At 40.6% G+C, this 20,383-nt stretch overlaps 1 protein-coding gene across 5 annotated transcripts in view; it reads left to right on the top strand.

The window, feature by feature from the left end:
• The first annotated feature begins 5,165 nt into the window (after window positions 1–5,165).
• Window positions 5,166–20,383, top strand: part of WDR48 (WD repeat domain 48) — a 46,840-nt gene continuing 31,622 nt past the window's right edge. For 4 of the 5 annotated variants that reach the window (XM_003894656.4, XM_009201164.3, XM_021934538.2 and 1 more), the window contains exons 1-2: window positions 5,167–5,269; window positions 17,941–18,081. In XM_003894656.4, coding sequence (XP_003894705.1) covers window positions 5,222–5,269; window positions 17,941–18,081 — 189 coding nt within the window. In that variant the 5' untranslated portion in view covers window positions 5,167–5,221. Of the gene's footprint in view, window positions 5,270–17,940; window positions 18,082–20,383 lie in introns of all 5 variants that reach the window. The other variant, XM_021934539.2, reaches the window with a different exon arrangement.

The following is a 20,383-nucleotide window of genomic DNA, read 5'->3' as shown; positions in this document are numbered from 1 at the left end:
GTAGCTGGGACTACAGGCATGTACCACTATGCCTGGCAATTAACTGATTTTTAACAAAGGCCCTATAACATATTGGGAAAAGAACAGTCTCTTCAACAAATGGTGCTGGGAAAACTGACTACCCATATGAAAAGGAAAGAAACTAGACTCCCTATGTCTCACTTTATACAAAAATCAATGCGAAATGGATTAAAAACCTAAATATAAAACCCAAAACTATGAAACTGCTAAAAGATAATACAGGAGAAATGCTTCAGGACATTGGCCTGGGCAAAGATTTTATGGATAAGCCCTCAAAAGCACAGGCAACGAAACCAAATATAGGCAAATTGGATTATATCAAACTAAAAAGCTTCTGCACAGAAAAGGAAACAATCAATAGAGGAATGAGACACCCTACAGAATGAGAGAAAATATTTGCAAAGTGTTCATCCAACCAGGAATTCATATCCAGGAAGTACGAAAAACTCAACTCAATAGCAAAAAAAACCCCAATAATTTTTAAATGGGCAAATGATCTGAATACACAATTCTCAAAAGAAGACATATAAATGGTCAACAAATACATGAAAAAAATGCTCAACATCACTAATCATCAGGGAAATACAAATCAAAACCACGATGAGATATCATCTCACTCCAGTTAGAATGGCTATTATGAAAAAGACAAAAACAAATGCAGAGGGTGAGGGTGCAGAGAAAAGGGAATTCATACACTATTGATAGGAATGTAAATTAGTTCAACCGTTATGGAAAACAGTGTGTAGATTTCTCAAAAAACTAAAACTACAACTACCATATGATCCAGCAATCCCACTACTACCCAAAGAAGAGGAAATCAGTATGTCAAAGAGATATCTGTGCTCCCATAGTTACTGCAGCACTACTCACAGCCCCCAAGATATGGAGTCAACGTAAGTGTCCATCAAAAGAAGAATGGATAAAGAAAATGTAGTACACATACACAATGAAATACTATTCAGTCATAAAAAAGAATAAAATGTCGTCATTTGCAGCAACATGGATAGCACTGGATGTCATTATCTTAAGTGAAATAAGTCAGGCACAGAAAGATAAATACTGCATGTTCCCAACAATATGTGAAAGATAAATAAGTTGATCTCAGAGAAGTAGAGAACAGAATAGTGGCAACTAGTGGCTGAGAAGGGTAAAGGAGAGGATTATATAGAGAGAGGTTGGTTAACACACATAAAATTACAGGTAGGCAAAAGGAATAATTTTTGGTGTTCTATATCGCTGTAGGGTGACTATGGTTAACCATAACTTATTCTATATTTTCCAATAGCTAGAAGAGTGGATACTGAATTTTCCCAAAGCAATTATTGCAGATTATATACAGGTATCAAAATATCACACTGTACCCCATATATATACAATTATTATGTGTCATTTAAAAAATACATCCACAAATTTATTGACACTTCATAAAAAAAGGAGTCATCTGGCCGGGCGCAGTGGCTCAAGCCTGTAATCCCAGCACTTTGGGAGGCCGAGACGGGCGGATCACAAGGTCAGGAGATTAAGACCATCCTGGCTAACACGGTGAAACCCCATCTCTATTAAAAAGTACAAAAACTAGCCGGGCGAGGTGGTGGGCACCTGTAGTCCCAGTTACTTGGGAGGCTGAAGCAGGAGAATGGCATAAACCAGGGAGGCGGAGCTTGCAGTGAGCTGAGATCCGGCCACTGCACTCCACTGCACTCCAGCCTGGGCGACAGAGCGAGACTCTGCCTCAAAAAAAACAAAAACAAAAAAAAAACACCGACAGCCTTAGTAACTAAGTTCTAATGAATTGACTGTGGCTTAAAGTGACACTGCATGACTTCCACTGTGAGTTAGAAAAAGCATTACAGCTTCCAACCAGATTTTTCTTCTTTCGGATGCTCATCCTTGGAACTCAGCATATTGTGAGGAACCAAACAGTGCTGTGGAAAGATCATGAATAGGTGTTCTAGCCACAGCTTCAGTTAAGGACTAGGTCAACACCAGTATCAGTCACCGGACATGTAAGAAAAGGGGTCTTCAGATAATTCCAGCCTCAATCTTTTAGCTGCCCCTGCTGATGTGAAGTGGATAGTGGAACAGAGACAATCTGTTCCCACCAAGCTCTGCATAAATTACAGATTTGGAAGTAAAGTAAGTGTTGCAACTGTTTTAAACCATTACATTTTGCGGGCGGTTAAACAGCAATAGATAAAAGGAACAGGAAAAAAGAGTGCTGAATATTGGACACTAGTTCAGAGCATATACTGCATCCTACAGGACAGTATCAAAAAGGGTTATCTCCCAGAAGGCACCATAACTAAGTCTTCAATATGTCTTCAATAAGACAAGATACTCCTCAGTGATTGAGTACACAATTAGGCCAATAAATTCTATGGGCAATAGCCCATTGCATTACTTCTTTCATTGTAGAGTGAATTTCTTGGTCGAAAGCAATATAGTGTTAGAGAAAATGATAGTGTCTAAAGCACTAATTCCCTAGATGGTGGTGTCAGTGGAAGTACAGTGAGCAGGGGAAGCAAATCTCAATCTAGAATAAATATATTTCAGAGAGAACAAATAAGAACTCCCTCAATGATGGGAGAGGGCCAATGGCCAATGGAATGGACTTGCCTACATGTGGCTGGCTGATCCTCTTAGAGCATGGGGTATTGGTCACTGCTTCTGAACACCCAGCAGTGGCTTGGTGATCTGAACACTCAGCAGTGTTCAGTGACCTGAACACCCAGCAGTGGCTTGGTGATCCCATGCATAGCTCCAATCCTGCTGCCATTGCCATTGTCATTGCCATTTATTTCATGATTCCACTGAGCAGGCAGTAAGGCTGAGTTTCATCACAAAGCAGTTCATTTCATCCATATGATTATTAAGGTTTATTCTGAGAGGTCCATCACTATATCCCTTCCGGAGCCTTCTGTCACTAGTTCCCCAATCTTGCTCTTTCCATGTCTTTGACAAACTGGCCAAAAAATTATCCTCTGACCCTGAATTGACCATTTCTCCTTTCAGCCAAAGTGAACATCAAAACATACTGGTGAAAATTCTGCCCACTGAAAGAACTTCACTACTTTAATATTCTTCAGGTCCAAAGCAGGTCTACAACATAACAATCAATTTTTGGCAAGTACCGGCATATTGTCCAGAGCAACATACCTGTATGGTACTTTGCACATCATAGGTGCTCGATGGACACTTAAACAATTTTTAAAATATAGACCACATTTTTTCCCTCGCTATATTTCAACAGCTTCCCATTGGTCTAAGAGACCCTGCTGGGTATGGACTCTGCATACTCCTTTCACTTCCTGTACTCTGATCCTTGACCCTCAGTTCCTGTAATGTTCCATGCTCTCTCCTGCTACAAGATCTTTGCTCAGACTGTTCCCTCTCCTTGCCTGGTTAACTCTTGACTCAAGATACTTCCTGTCTTACAATCATCTTTCTTCAGAGTACTTATTTCTGTATTAATTCCTGTCTCATCCTGGGACTCTAAGTTCTATGACTATGTGCACTCACCACTGATTCCCCAACACCTAATATAGTGCCTGGCACATATGAGGTACTATTTAATATTTTGTTAAATGAATTAATACATGAATCAGTGAATGAGTGAGCCTGTAATGATGTAGTTATTTACTTGTAAGTTATCACTGCCAGTTTTGCTTAAGAAGCTTTCTGCCATCACAATTTTTACTCCTCTAATTCACATTTATTAATTTAAGAACAAGTATTTGTCAAGACAACTTTTCTAAGCATTACTTATATACTAGCACTACGCAACAGAAATTTGTGACCACAGATGTAATTTGAAATATTCTAATATCCATATGACAAAATTTAATAATATATTTTATTTAGCCTAATATGCCCCCAAACATCATTTCAACATGAAATCAATACAAAAAATTATTAATGAGATATTTTACATTCTTTTCTTCAAACTAGTCTTTGAAATTTGGGAGTAGTTTACAATTACATATCTAAACTGGAACTAGCTATATTTCAAGTGCTCAAGAGCCACAGATGACTAGCAGATACAACATCAAATGCTATATCCCACAGTGTAGTTCTATAGGATTCACTTTCACTAGAGAGGGCCTGATCACCCTCAGCTCCTATAATTAGTGTCAGTGAAAACCACACTTTCACCCAGAAGGACCTAACTGTTCTAGTATAAGAGATGATTTAAACTAGAACTGGGTTTTCAGTTCAGGGTTTGGAACTGAGTTGTCTCTGGGAACAATTTTAGCTGATGTACCGTTTTCACCTTCCTGTAACATCTTTTTGTCTCCTTTTTTTTTTTTTTTTTTTTTTTTGAACTTTTAAGTTCAGGGATACAAGTGCAGGTTTGTTATATAGGTGAACTTGTGTCATGGGGGTTTGTTGTACAGACTATTTTGTCACCCAGGTATTAAGCCTAGTACCCGTTAGTTATTTTTCCTGATCCTCACCCTCCTCCCACCCTCCACCCTCCAAAAGGCCCCAGTGTGTGTTGTCCCCCTCTTTGTGTCCATGCGTTCTCATCATTTGGCTCCTACTTACGAGAACACGCGGTATTTGGTTTCCTGTTCCTTTATTAGTTTGCTTAAGGAAACGGCCTCCAGTTCCATCATGTTCCTGCAAAGGACATGATCTCGTTCTTTTTCATGGCCCCACTTTTTATCCTTTTAATTTAAATGGATTATTTGCTCTTCCTGAAGATGGAGGCAACCTCCTTTGCAAGGACTTCTATTCTTCCCCCTTTGAGGCCAAGATACAATTCTCCGCATTTTTAGGTAGTTAATAGTAAATCACTTGGTTCCCCTGCTTGTCTAGGAAGGGTTAGGAGATCGTCCAGCGCCATGTCTTGCACTGTTAATTCTTTCAGTGCTTTCGTTTCGCTTGGACCTCTTGGGGAGGGCCTGGAAAAGAGAGCAAGCCAGGGTCTAGGGCCACATAGAAGTGGATTTGGATTGCTCACTCAGCCCTGAAAAGTGGCTCTCTCCCCATCAGTATTATACTTGCACAATGATTTTGTTTTTAGGTGCATCTACCTCACCACATGGCTACCGGCCATACAGCAACGAACAGCACCTAGGAAACACAGAGCCTGTCTACCTTCAGACCCGCCACTAACCCTTGGCCAAAGGGAAACGGGCAGAACATCCGCCCGGTCTGAGCCACCTCCGGAAGTGACGTCGGAGTGTCAACATGCAAGATGGCGGCCCATCACCGGCAGAACACAGCAGGGCGGAGGAAAGTGCAGGTATGGAAGCCCGGTTCCTCGGCCTTCCGGACGCGGCTGGCAGCTCCGGGCCCACTCCAGCTAGAAGGTGTCCGGGGCCACGGCCGGCTGGGGTAGCAGCATGGGGCGAACGGGGCGGGGCGCAGCCGTCCTTGAGGGGTGGGGCCGCGGCGCTAACGGCTTGAGGAAGGGGCGGGGGTCGGCCTGCGTGGCCCTTGGGGCCCAGGCCCGGGACCCTCGCGGGCGGCGTTCTGAGCCCGGGATTGCTGGTCGCCGCTTTTCTGTAGGAATGGACTTGCGGGGTCGGGATAGGCTAGTTCCCCGCCCACTTGCCTCCCTCTTCCCCTGCCTTTCTTCGAAGCGCTCTGCCCTCGCTGCGTCGGAGCGGAGGCCTCCAGGGGTTTCCCGGGAGGGTGGGCGTTGGAGGAGTGAGCGGCCTGTGCGGGGGCGTGGCGAGGCGGCGGAGCACCGACGGCCCTGCGGGGTTTCTGCTGAGGATTCCGCACTTGGGAGCCCCCAGCCTTCTCTTATGTTGGAGCTGTCCCCTGGGTAGGTGGAAGTGACATGAGAATGTGCGTGGGGAAATTATAATTTTAATTGGGATTTTAAGTTCGTCTTCACCATTTCTTCACCTTCAGTGTGCATCGCTGAATCTTTCTTTATTGTTTGTATAATTTATTGTCCATGTGGTAAAGAGTTGTCTAATCTTACCGTGTGTGTCTTGTGCCTTATGCCTTTGTGAATTCACTTTTGTTTGGGGTTACGCTTAAGAGTTATTGCCACTTCGGGGAACATCACACACCGTGGCCTGTCGGGGGCTGGGGGTCTGGGGGAGGGATAGCATTAGGAGAAATACCTAATGTAAATGAGTTGATGGGTGCAGCAAACCAGCATGGCACATGTATACCTATGTAACAAACCTGCACGTTGTGCACGTATATCCTAGAACTTAAAGTATAATAATAATAAAAAAAGTTATTGCCATTTAATACTTTCCGTGATGCAGGGAATAAAAGCCCTCTTACAGGTGTTTGCCTGCAGGTGTATTGTATGTGGTAGTGGCAGTTTGGTGCATTTATTCTTTAAACATTTACCTAGCACTTAGAGTGGCCCCCAGAGGGGAAAAGGGATTGAAAGGTTGTAGGAATAATTTACACCTAGGCTTTCTTTATAAAACACAGCATTATATGGAGTTCTGCAGGTTGAAATCAAGTGTCAGATGAAGGTGGTTAGATAAAGGGGTCCTTCAGTAAGGTAATCCCAGCAGAAGGTGGTAGGCTATAAAGTCTTCTGAGTAGTTCACATCTTGGTTTTATTGATCTCATTGATCAGCACAGTGTCTTAAGCACTCACTGTATGTTTGTTGAAATGAGTGAAATTAATGAGTCTAAACTCACTCTATTAGGTGAGTTTTTCAGTGCATTAGTGATAGGATTTCAGTATCACCAGCATCCAAGGCAGGTAGTGAGAATGTCTCCTCTGGACGGGAATATAACTCAAAATTGTAACCTGATAGTATTACAAGTCTCTAACACTATATGGTGGTATACTTCTCAGGGGAGTAAGGGTAGTTCATCAGGCCTTTCAGTTTATTGCATTAAGACTTAAAAGTCCTATTACTGCAGTGTGTTCCCTGCTTCCTTCCTTCCCAGGCCTACCCACTCCCAAAATGCATGCAATAAAGTATATATATTTTAAAAAGACTTACAAGGCAATTGTACTAGTATGGGATGAAAAAAATGTAAATTAACTGCAGCAGGTTTGGAAAACCAATGTTTTAATAGGCTGAATGTGAGCCAGTGCATGTAGAATGAGACAGGTGATGGATAATGCCACTTTTCACTGGTCAGAATAAAAAATTAGAGTTTGCTCTTCAGCACTTAGGACCGTGTTCTTCATAGGTAGCAATCAGATTGGTGAACTGACTTGAAATTATTTCCTATGAAGAACTTTTGAAAGAGCTGTCTGAGATTAACCTGCTGAAGAGAAGATTCAGGTAGCTTTCAGAATTTGTCCCCAAGGTATAGAAGCAGCCTGAGAAGCCACAGGGATTGATTTCATCTGAACCATCATTGTCTATGAGGTGTTATTTAAACTAATGAGTGTTCATTGTGAAAATCCCAGCAAACAAAAGTATAGATTAGAGTTGCCCTCCGTGCTTCCGAGAAAGCTGCTGTGGGCAATGTCATGTTATAATCCTAGACCAGAGTTTATCAACCTGAGCATTCTTGAAATTTTCGTCTGGATAATTCTTGGCTGTGTCTGAGGGAGGGAGCTGTCTTATGCATCACAGGTTCTTTAGCATCATCCCTGGCTTCTACCAACTAGATGTGGTAGCATCTCCCTAGTTGTGACAACTAAAAATGTCTCCAGACGTTTTCAAATGTCCCCTCAAGGGCAAAATTGCTACTGGTTGAGAACCACTGTTCTGTACCTCTCCCTGCTTGTGTACCTGACTTAACGTGATTTTGTTTGCTATAAGTGGAGCCATAGTATTCACTGTTTTGTGTCTTGCTTTGTCAAATTTTTAAATAAACATTCCCTTTAGCCCAGAATTCCTTATCTAAAAATATATTCTACAAATTTGCATATGCATATATCTGTCCCTACTTATGCAAGGGTGTTGTGTGAAGCCATTCTTGAATTGCTATAAAGAAATACCTGAGACTGGCTCATTTATAAAGAAAAAAGGCATAATTGGCTCACAGTTCTATAGGCTTTACAGGAAGTATGGTGCTGGGATCTGCTCGTCTTCTGGGGAGGCCTCAGAGAGAGAGAGAGAGTCAGAAAAGCAGGTCAACATGGCATATTCCCATTTCCACAAAGGAAATACGTGTTTTAAAAGTCTGTAAGGGTAATAGCAGTGATTATCCCTTTGGGAATAGATTGTGTGATTATAGATAAGACAAGACATGGGATATCTTTTAGTTTGAAGTATACATAACTTTGTATTTTTGAACTTTTTACCACAGTATTTGCTCTTATACATCAAAAAGAAAACTTCTCGTTTTGGAAAAAGCATATATGGGTACTTGCAGTAAAATATACTTTGTCTCCTGACTGTCTCAGACCAAGGATAGTAGCCCTGAGCTCCTTGTCAAGTTGTAGGCCAAGACAAACCCTTGAGACTTAAAATATTGCTAAATAATCAGTGGAGGCCAGGCGTGGTGTCTCACGCCTGTAATCCCAGCACTTTGGGAAGCCAAGGTGGACAGATCACTTGAGGTCAGGAGTTCGAGACCAGCCTGGCCAATATGGAGAAATGCTGTCTCTATTAAAAATACAAAAATTAGCTGGCATGGTGGTGCTTACCTGTAATCCCAGCTACTCGGGAGGCTGAGGCAGGGGAATCGTTTGAACCCAGGAGGCGGAGGTTACAGTTGGCTGAGATTGTACCACTGTACTCCAGCCTGGGGGACAGAGCAAGGCTCCATCTCAAAAATAAAATAAAATGATTACTTAAAGAAAATCAGTGGAGATGGGTCCAAACATACTGCATATTAATTATCGACATAATTTTAAATGAGTCCATGTCCTACCATCTTCAGCTTCTAAGAAAACTGGAGATATGAGGGGAGAGGGATGGATTTGTGACTGTCAGAAACATAATCAAATATGTGAATTCAGATACATGATGCAGCGTTTTCTCTGGTAACCAAGATATCAAAGCAAGTCTTTCCCATCCTTGGCAGTCCCTTAGTGTTACGATTTTCCAACAACCTGAGTCTATTGATTGGCTCTCTCTGCCTCCATTTTTCCTCCTGTTATGGCCTCTTCCTTCACTGCTTCATAGTGTTTGGGGAGAAGCTAGAAAGGTTTAGTTACTCTGGTAGGCAGAGTGAGCTCTCCCCAAAACGTTCATGCTCTAATCCCTTGCAAATATGCTACATGATCATGTAACATGCTATGTTACATGATCACATAACATGTTAATCCCTTGCAAATATGTTATGTCACATGATAAAGGGGATTTTGTGAATGTAATGAGGTTACAGACTTGAAAATAAGGGATTATCCTAGTGGGCCCATTCTAATCGTTCTAATCATATGAGCCCTTTAAAACAGAGGACTTTCTCTAGCTGGAGGCGGAAGCAGGAAGATGTGGTGACAGAAATTTGAGTTGTAAGAAGGACCCAACCCTCTGTTGCTGGAGAGGACCACTGGAAAGCATGAGAAGGAATGCAGGCAGCCTTTAGGAGCAAAGATGGGCCCTTGGCTGACAGTCAGCAAGGAAACAAAACAGAGACCTCAGGGCCTACAACCGCAAGAAACTGAATTTGACCAGCAACCTAAATGAGCCTGGAAGCAGACTCTTTCTAGAGCCTTGAGTAAGGAACACAGATCTGCTGACCCTTGTCAGTTTTGGCCTTGTGAGATCTTTTTTTTTTTTTTGAGACGGAGTCTGGCTCTGTCACCCAGGCTGGAGTGCAGTGGCCAGATCTCAGCTCACTGCAAGCTCCGCCTCCTGGGTTCACGCCATTCTCCCGCCTCAGCCTCCCGAGTAGCTGGGACCACAGGCGCCTGCCACCTCGCCCGGCTAATTTTTTGTATTTTTTAGTAGAGACGGGGTTTCACCGTGTTAGCCAGCATGGTCTCGATCTCCTGACCTCGTGATCCGCCCATCTCGGCCTCCCAAAGTGCTGGGATTACAGGCTTGAGCCACCGCGCCCGGCCGGCCTTGTGAGATCTTATGCAGGGGACTCATTTCAGCCGTTTGGACTTCTGACCTTCATAATTGAAATAATAAATGGGATTATTTAAAAGCCACTAAATTTGTGGTAATTTGTTACGTCGGTAATAGAAAATCAATGTGATTACTTTCAAATAAAATGATGAACAAGGAAAGATACATTTATCTCTTGATTGTGTGTACCCTCTGGCACACTACCAATGACTCTAGGATTATTTAAGTGTGAAAGGCAGAAACAGATCACATGAAGTACAGTGGATTATCCTCACTATTTTTTGTTTGTTTGTTTGTGGTCCCAGATAATTGGACTACATTAATGGTTGGCGAAATTAAACAATGCTTACTGAGCCAGCTGCAAATGCTCCACTGTAACTTAACTGGATACTTGCTACTGGGAACTAGTCTATTATTTTTCTCCCTGTTAGAGTCCCTTTGATTGACTCTTTCAAAATGCGTATTTTCTACTGAAGGCCAAACTTCCCATTCCTTTGCAAAACTCATATAATACCCTGCTCCCATTTTTTAAAGCAAATCAAGATGTTTGGATATGAATCCTCATCTTCTCTGCCTTAGCTTATACTCTTGACTATCTAAATGAAGTTCTCCCATGACTTTGTACACTCAGTTATTGCTTCTGTCTCTAGTACATTCTACTTTTATCTTTTACTCCCATCTCTTCTGCCTGAAAAAGCTTGCCTGTATCTTGGGAAAAAAAAAATACTTCACTTAACTTGCTGTCCCTTCTAGTTATGCTCTTTCCCCAGCTAAATGCCAAGAGGACTTTCGTGCTGACTACCACATCCTCAGCATTTAGAATAGTGCCTGGCAACAAGTGGGTGCCTAGTCAATATTCATTGAAAGAATTAAATCCATTTTCTTCTATTTTTCTGTAGCCAGACATTTTAAATTTTTTCTCTGTACTTTAATGGATGCAGTAACAAGTTTTTAAGGTGACATGTCTTGAAACATATCAGTGTATATAGTTTTCATTCTTTGATGACCACACAGAATGGATGTACTGTAATTTAGCCATTTCCTTATTGAAGATATTGCTTTGATTTTTTTCCACCATACTATAATTTGCTTTGAAAAAACCTCCAGAGTTATAAAATAGTAAAGGAAGTGTTACGAAAATAAATGAAAGGACAAAGATAGATAATACAGAATGCATAAGATGAGGGATCAGTTTGAAAGTTCCAGTATCTGACTCATTTGAGTTCAAGAAAAAGCAAAGCAAACAGAGATGATTATTAATAATGAATACAAGAAAATTTCCCAGCGCTTAAGTGCCACAAATTTCTAGATTGAAAGGGCTTTCTAAATGCACAGCAAAACTAATGATAGAAAAAACAAACAAGGAAATGTCACAACACCGAGGAAAAAGAAAAGATCCTAAAAGCTTAGGGAAGGAGATGATGAGGGAGTGGAGAAAAGAATGAAAATAGGATCCCTTTAAAGCTGTATGAAACAGAATGGCATTGAAATCAGTGGCAACACTGGATGCTAGAGGAACTTACAGCAATGCTTTCAAGAGCTGAGAGAATTGCTAAATCAAGTGTAAATGTGGAGGAAAGACCTTTTCAGGCATGCAGGGACTAAGTTGCCACCCGTGTGCCTTTTCTTATATTACTTTCTTAAGGTATTGGGGATGTACTTCAGCAAAACTGTGGAGTGAACAAAGAAAGGAGGAGGCATTAGAATTCAAGAAACAATGGCTATAACCCAGAAAAGCAGTAAAGGAAAACACCAAAGGTGACAGCTGTGCCAGCAGATCTAGAGGGCAGTCAGCCTAGATTGTAGTGAGAAGAAGGAGGGTTTGGAGGGGGAAGCCTTCTGAGAAAATAAAGGGGTGGGGGTGAGTTCTGTGGCACAACAATTAAAGAAAATTGAAGTTAAAGTGAAGAAAACCATTGAAGAAGGAAAGATTAAAACTCTAGGGAAAACAAAAAGGTCTTTGAGGAAGGAAATGTATTCATAATATAGTACTTAGTAGATAGCCTTACAGTCACAACAATATAGCACTGATTGTTTTGTTCAATTAAAAATAGGGATGTATCTATATTAGAAGAGTAGAGGGAGGAGATATTGAGGGTAATTCCAGAGCTACATCCTAATCTACAGTAGCATGAGTAAATTGATAATGTCTAAAATGGATGAGCCAAAAAGTTATAAGATAAGCACAATATTTAGAGAAATGCAGTTAACTATCCAGTAGCAATAACTGAGTTGCAATTAGTTACCTTTAGGGATGAAGACTAGCTGTGGGAGTCTTATCCAGACAGTAAAGAGACTGTTTTTCATTACAGTCATTACTATTTGATTTTCTAAATACAGGCAAGAATTACTTGGATAACAAATGATCAAATTTTAAAAACTAAGTAATATATGTTCTTTGTAAAACATTCAGACCTCATAAAAGAGACATGAATGAGTGGAAAATCACCATAATCCCATCATTCAGAAATAACTGCTGGTTATTTTATTATTATTATTTTTTTTTGAGACATTGTCTCACTCTGTCTTCAGGCTGGAGTGCAGTGGCACAATCTCGGCTCACTGCAACCTCTGCCTCCTGGGTTCAAGCGATTCTTCTGCCTCAGCCTCCTGAGTAGCTGGGACTACAGGTGCGCACCACCACACCCGTCTAATTTTTGTATTTTTAGTAGAGACAGGGTTTCACCATGTTGGCCAGAATGGTTTCAATCTCCTGACCTTATGATCTGCCCGCCTTGGCCTCCCAAAGCTGGGATTACAGGCGTGAGCCACTGCAGCTGGCCCCTGGTTATTTTTATATATGTATAGTCTTCAAAACTTGTGTATTCTGAAATATTTAATATTTTGAAACATTTTTATAATAATGACTATTGTACATTGCTGTGTTGGACCACACATATTTCACTAAAAATATATCATGGCTTTCCTCCCATGTTTATTAGTCTAGACCTCCATCAACTCTTTCTTATTCTTTAGAGACAGGGATCTCATACTGTTGCCCAGGCTGTAGTACAGTGGTGCCATCATAGCTCACTGCAACCTCAAGCTCCTGGGCTCAAGCAGTCCTCCCACCTCAGCCTCCTAAAGCACAGAGATTACAGGCATGAGCCACCACAGCTGGCCTACATCAACATTTTAAGTGATTGAATAGTACTGTGTTTTACAGATGTGCATGCTAGAATTTATCCTACTAGGATACTTCTAATTCTTTTACATTTTAAAGCGCACATCTTTAGGAAATATCATTGAAGAGGCTGGCCCAGACTGGTTTTGACAGTAATTACTTTCCACCTAGAATGAGAATTCTGACCTTCAGGTTATTCTTTCACTCTTGCCTTAATCAGTCAGATAATCTCCCAGAAGTCTGGATGTTAAGATTTAGATATGCTGCAGTCTCCGTTAAAGGCAATGTGAGCTAGGTAAGCAGCCCTGGGACCCCAGAGAAAGAGAGATTGAGAGAGACTGAAGTTGACATTGAAACTAACTTGGTGCCTAGTGGCTTTGGAAAGCCAATTCATGCAATGATACTTATGTCTTTTATATGCCAGACACTATGATGGGGGCACAGTGGTGGAAGGAACAAGGCAGACAAGTCTCTTGCCTTCTTGGAGCTATTATTCTAATGGAGAAGATACACCAAAAAATATGAATGTGGCTGGGCGTGGTGGCTCACACTTGTAATCCCAGCACTTTGGGAGTCCAAGGTGGGTGGATCACAAGGTCAGGAGGTCAAGACCAGCCTGGCCAAGATAGCGAAACCCTGTCTCTACAGAAAATACAAAAATTAGCTGGGCACCGTAGCAGATGTCTATAATCTCAGCTAGTTGGGAGGCTGAGTCAGGGGAATTGCTTGAACCTGGGCAGCAGAGGTTGCAGTGAGCCAAGATCGCACCACTGTACTCCAGCCTGGGCGATACAGTGAGACTCCGTCTCAAAAATAATAATAATAATAATTTTAAAAAAAGGATAAAGAATGTGGTAAGAACTGTTAAATAAGTAGGGTAAGTGATAGGGTCATAACCCTGAGGAGAATGAGATCAGGAAAGGCCTTTCCAAGGAGACCTTTTTCCTAAGATCTGAAGAGTAAGGGTGAGTTAGACAAGATGAAAGCTGGAGAAAGAGTATTGCTATAGGGATTCGAGGGGTGGTGAATCTTCATGACACTGGCAACAGTAAATGAGAAGGTGCTGGGATGGGAAAGAGCTTGATGTGTTTACGGAACAGAAAGGAGTTTGGAGTGACTGTCATAAAAGAAGCTGGGGGCAGTCAGTTTGAAATGAGTGTGAGGATGTGGGGTTAGAACTAAGCATTTGAGGAGTTTGAACTTTAAATTTTGTGAAAAACCCGTTGGAAAGTTTCAGCAGAGAAGTGTCATGATTTGATTTTTTAAATGCCTCTTATAAATGATGACTGTATTTCCTGACCTGGGGCTCTGTTAAGATATCTTGTATCCTTGTGTTGAAGTCTCCTTTAAAATACAGACAAACAAACAAACAAACAAAAAAGCTGATTTGAGTAGATCTCAGTTACAGTTAATTGCATCCAAAAGACTTGGTGAAAACAACATCCTTGTAGCGATTTGTGTCTGCAGCCCTGGCCCTTTTTAAAGGACAAATTTCCGGGAATTGAATTTTAAAGAACATTTCAAAGAGTTTAAAACTTTTGTCAGAAAGTGTTTATTTATCCTCAGGGGAAACAAAAATGGCAGTTATTTTTAAAATTCCTGTATTATAGGTAAAATAATCTCATATTAATTATGTCTTTGATTATTTATGTGGTTTTTGGCCATTTCTTTTTTTAAAAGTTCCTTTTTGTAACTTTGTTCCTCTTTCTGTTAGAAAATTTGACTTTTTCTTATAAGGAATCTTGTTAAGAGTAAACTTTCATATTTATTTCATTATTCTCTTAGTCTTGCTCATGTTACTTTTTGACATTCAGAAGGTTTAAGAAAATAACATTGTGATAAAATTCACATACCATAAAGTGCACCCTTTCAAAATGTACAATTCCATGACTTTTTTGTATATTCAGAAAGTTGTTTATTGGTCACTTAACTCCAGAATGTTTAATTACTCTATGTTCATTAGCAATCACTCCCCATTTTTTAGTTTTTCCTCCTTCAATCCCCTGGCAATTACTAATCTACTTTCTCTGTGGATTTGTCTATCCTAGACATTATATATAAATAGAGTTATAAAATATGTGGCCTGTTGTAAAATATGTGGCTACTTTCACTTAGCATATTTTCAAGGTTCATCCATGTTGTAGCATGTGTCAGTACAGTATATATATGTGTGTGTGTATATATATGTGTGTGTATATATGTGTATATATAGTGTGTATAGATATTTGTGTATATATATTTTGTTTTGTCAGTGTGTTTTGTTTTGTTTAGTCAGTTGATGGATATTTGGGTTGTTTGTTTTGTCAGTTGATAGATATTTGGGTTGTTTCTACTTTTGTGGCATTATTGTGAATGGCACAATGCCGTGAACATTCTTGTGCATAGAAAAGGTTTTGACTTGTATTTGGCCAGATCACCATTGTTCTTTTCCTTTGTAAAGATTACCATCTTTCTTGGCATGTTGGAAGAGTTTTCTCTGCCAAGGGACTATGTAAATATTTACCTGTCTTTCAAAAATTATTTTTATGCTGGCCAGGTGCAGTGGCTCACGCCTGTAATCCCAGCACTTTGGGAGGCTGAGGCGGGTGGACCACTTGAGGCCAGGAGTTCAAGACCAGCCTGGCCAACATGGTGAAACCGCTATCTCTACTAAAAATGTAAAAATCAGCTGGGCACGGTGGCACATGCCTGTAATCCCAGCTACTCAGGAGGCTGAGGCATTGCTTGAACCTGGGAGGTAAAGGATGTAGTAAGCTAAGATCGGGCCACTGCACTCCAGCCTGGGTGACAGAGCGAGATTCTCTCAAAAAATAAATACAAAAATTATTTTTATGGTTATTAAATTTCAGTCTTTAATTCACAGAAAAGTTCATTTTTGGTTTAAGATGTGGAGAAAGGATATAATTGTTCCTAAAGGAATCACTATAGTTACTTTAGATAATTTTTTTATTATTATACTTTAAGTTCTAGGGTAGATGTGCACAACATGCAGGTTTGTTACATAGATATACATGTGCCATGTTGGTTTGTTACACCTATCAACTCGTCATTTACATTAGGCATGTCTCCTAATGCTATCCCTACCCCAACCCTTCCCACACCCCGACATGCCCCGGTGTGTGATGTTCCCTGCCCTGTGTCCGTGTGTTCTCATTGTTCAACTCCCACTTAGGAGTGAGAAGATATGGTGTTTGGTTTTCTGTCCTTGTGATAGTTTGCTGAGAATGATGGTTTCCAGCTTCATCCATGTCCCTGCAAAGGACATGAACTCATCCTTTTTTATGGCTGCATAGTATTCCATGGTGGAAGTTTCTTAATTCAGTCTGTCATTGATGGACATTTGGGTTGGTTCCAAGTCTTTGCTATTGTGAATAGTGCTGCAATAAACATACATGCGCATGTGTCTTTATAGTAGAATGATTTATAATCTTTTGGGTATATACCCAGTAATGGGATCGCTGAGTCAAATGGTATTTCTGGTTCTAGATCCTTGAGGAATCGCCACACTGTCTTCCACAATGGTTGAACTACTTTACACTCCCACCAACAGTGTAAAAGCATTCCTATTTCTCCACATCCTCTCTAGCATCTGTTGTTTCCTGACTTTTTAATGATTGCCACTCTAACTGGGATAAGATGGTATCTTATTGTGGTTTTGATTTGCATTTCTCTGATGACCAGTGATGATGAGTATTTTTTCATGTGTCTGTTGGCTGCATAAATGTCTTCTTTTGAGAAGTGTCTGTTCATATCCTTTGCCCACTTTTTGATGTTTTTTTTTTTTCTTGTACATTTGTTTAAGTTCTTTGTAGATTCTGGATATTAGCCCTTTGTCAGATGGGCAGATTGCAAAAAATTTCTCCCATTCTGTAGGTTGCCTATTCACTCTGATGGTAGTTTATTTTGCTGTGCAAAAGCGCTTTAGTTTAATTAGATCCCGTTTGTCAATTTGGGCTTTTATTGTAATTGACTTTGGTGTTTTAGTGATGAAGTCCTTGCCCGTGCCTGTGTCCTGAATGGTATTGCCTAGGTTTTCTTCTAGGGTTTTTATGATTTTAAGTCTTAACGTTTTAAGTCTTTAATCCATCTTAAGTTAATTTTTAACTGGTGATTTCATTACATTAGACAGTTTTACTTCTGGCTGCCAGCCAGCTTATTGACTTTTTCTTAGGGGTAATTGTTTTCAGTTGATCCTCTGTTTTCACAAGGAACAGGCAGAGGTCACCAACAATAATAAAGTAGGGAAAAATGCCCTGAAGAAAAAGGTTATTAGTATGCCATAGGAGCTCAAAACCTCCTTTTGCTTGGCAATTCGGGGAAGGCCTTCTAAAGGAAGTATTGTTTAAATGGAAACCTAAAGGCTGCAACGAGAGTTAGCCAGACAGGTGGGAGGAAGAGCTTCCAAACAGAGAGGACCGGCATGTGTGATGGTCTGGCGGCACAATGTGCACCAGAACCTGGAGCACAGATGAGTGGCCAGAAAGACAAACAGGGCACTTGAGACCATGTTAAGGATTTACACCCAATCATGAGTCTAGTAGTCAGCAACTGGAGGCTTTTGAGCAGAGTTAAGATACATTTTTAAATAATTACTCTAGCTGCTTTGTGAAAAATGCGTTAAAGAGTGGGAAAGGAGTCCAGTTAGGAAGCAGTTGTAGTAGTGTAGCAACTTACTGATCTTGGACTAGGCTATCATTGATAGCATCCTTCTCTTCAGCCCTTTAGTCTTTAAGGAGTAAAATTAAAATTAAATTTGTATTGGATTGAAAAAGTACATACTGCAAAACATGGGATTTTCTGTTTCAGATTGGCCACTAGAAGACTATATTTTATTACTGCATGGCTTCTAACTTTATAAAAAGCATATGTTGACGTATTTGTCAGGTTTCCTATGTTATTCGAGATGAAGTAGAGAAGTACAACCGAAATGGAGTCAATGCCCTGCAGCTGGATCCAGCACTAAATAGACTTTTCACAGCCGGTCGAGACTCTATCATAAGAATATGGAGTGTCAATCAGCACAAGGTAATGCAGGGATTAAAATCTGTACCCAGCAAATTTTGTGCAAATGGCTTTCACTGTGTAATACGACACCTCTTTCACAGTTTCAGATTTAATCTCTCTGAATACTGAGTTATTAGGTACACTCTATAAATACATCGCAACCAGAATTCTGTAAGTCTCTGAGAAAAACCATACCTAGGAAAGTTTCAGAAGTGTTTTAGCTAAGACAAGGACTCCCTAAACTAAGTTTGCCTTAAGAGTTATTTGCCACAAAGGAACAAAGTGATTTGGCTAGTAGGGGGATTACTTTCAACAATTAATTTTTCTGCTTTAAATATGTTCCCCAAAAACTTCCTGGTAACCTTACTAAAAAAAGATTGAACATTCTTTTACATTTATAATTAATCTTTAAAATATTTTATTTTCCTCATTTAAAAGTAATTAGGGTCCTCACAAACCCCACAGGGCCTAATTAGATAATATAAGGTTAGGCTGGGCACAGTGGCTCACTATAATCCCAACAATTTGGGAGGCCGAGGTGAAAGGATTCCTTGAGTCCAGGAGTTCGAGACCAGCCTGGGCAATGTGACAATACCCCATCTCTGCAAAAAAAAAATTAAAAATTAGCTGGGCATGGTGGCACACACCTGTAGTTCCAGCTGCTCAGGAATTTGAGGTGGGAGGATCACTTGATTGAGTATGGGAGGTTGAGGCTGCAGTGAGCCACGATCACACCACTGCATTCCAGCTTAGGCAACAGACCTTGTCCCAAATAAATAAAGATAATATAAAATTGGTGTTAAAACTATGAAGACAACTTGCTGCCCTTCAGAAGTTTCCCTTTCTTAAGCAGGGAACAGGATTTAAATATATATAAAGATAAATCCCCAGGCAAATGGGAAGGAGCCCTTTTAGTATTTTGTTAGAACGCTTATATTGTGAATGACATAGAAAAAAAGAAAGAGGGAAGAAAAGAAGAGCGTTTATTGATCTTCTAAGTATATGTCGGACACTCTTTGCATTTTCATATCCAAAGTGATTTTAATTTTCAGTGTCCCTCAAGGTATCTTTAGGATCCATTTTATTTATTTATTTTTTTGAGACGGAGTCTTGTCTGTCACCCAGGCTGGAGTGCAGTGGCGAAGTCTTGGCTTACTGCAACCTCTGCTTTCTGGGTTCAAGCAATTTTCCTGCCTCAGCCTCCCGAGTAGCTGAAACTACAGGCACATGCTACCACGTCTGGCTACTTTTTATAATTTTAGTAGAAACAGGGTTTCACCATGTTGGTCAGGCTGGTCTCGAACTCCTAGACTCAGGTGATCCACCTGCCTCTGTCTCCCAAGGTGCTGGGATTGCGGGTGTGAGCCACTGCGCCCAGCCAGATCCATTTTCATAGATGGGAAAATGGGCTCAGAGAAACCCATGGTTAAGTGGCTAGTAAGTAACAGAGAATTAGCACCCAACCCAACTTGAAAACCCTAGTGCTAGACCTTGTATTTTTAAAAGTTTGTGTCTTTTTAGCAAGTTTTACAAATCTGATATTCAGTTCAGAAAAAGAACCACTACTTTATGCGCCTAGAACTTCAGTCTAGCAGGCTTTGAATTCTTTAGCCAGTGGAAGCAGTGGTGGCCAAATGTCAAAAGCATGAAAAGTAAGAAAACTATGTTTGGCTTTAAAATGCTTTTTGGTACTTATATTTGAATTGGAATGTCTCCTTTCTGAGAATTCACAGTATTTCAAACAAATTAAGAAAAACCCCCACAAGAACTAACCTGAAGAATCTGGAAATCTGCCTGTCCTGCCCCAAACATCTTTTTTCTGGTCTTCCTTTTATGACAAGATTGAATAGCATTATTTGTCAAACAGACTTGTACAGAGCTGTTCTGTTTGCCCATAAAGTGTCTCAAACTTGCCTGTTTTAGGTGTAGGATGTAACTAAATACTGTTCTTTAAAAGGCCTCTCCCGGTTATTAAGCCAGGTAAGAGAAGTAGAATCTTGAATTATCTAATTGAAATGGTGACATGGGTTGTCCTTTCTCAGCCATTGGGTTTCGTTTTGTCTCTGAAGGACTGTAGGTACCATGAGGAAAACATTTAATTCAGAAGGTGACCCCAACAGTAGGAAGCTGAAAGCAGAAGTGTTTATCTCCCTCTGCATTCAGACCAGGCTCCTTACCACATTCATCAGACTCATTGCTGCCTCTGCTGTCTGCTGTTGAGCCTTCACCACCACTCATTCAAATCCCCACAGCCTACAGATTCCTGCAAGCCCTGTCCTTTCTAGTGAACCCTTTTTAGAGGGTTTTATGTCACACACAGTGC

This window comes from Papio anubis, chromosome 2 (assembly GCF_008728515.1).
Source record: "Papio anubis isolate 15944 chromosome 2, Panubis1.0, whole genome shotgun sequence".
Taxonomy (NCBI): Eukaryota; Metazoa; Chordata; class Mammalia; order Primates; family Cercopithecidae; genus Papio; species Papio anubis.
This window is presented reverse-complemented; position numbering and strand designations above follow the sequence as displayed.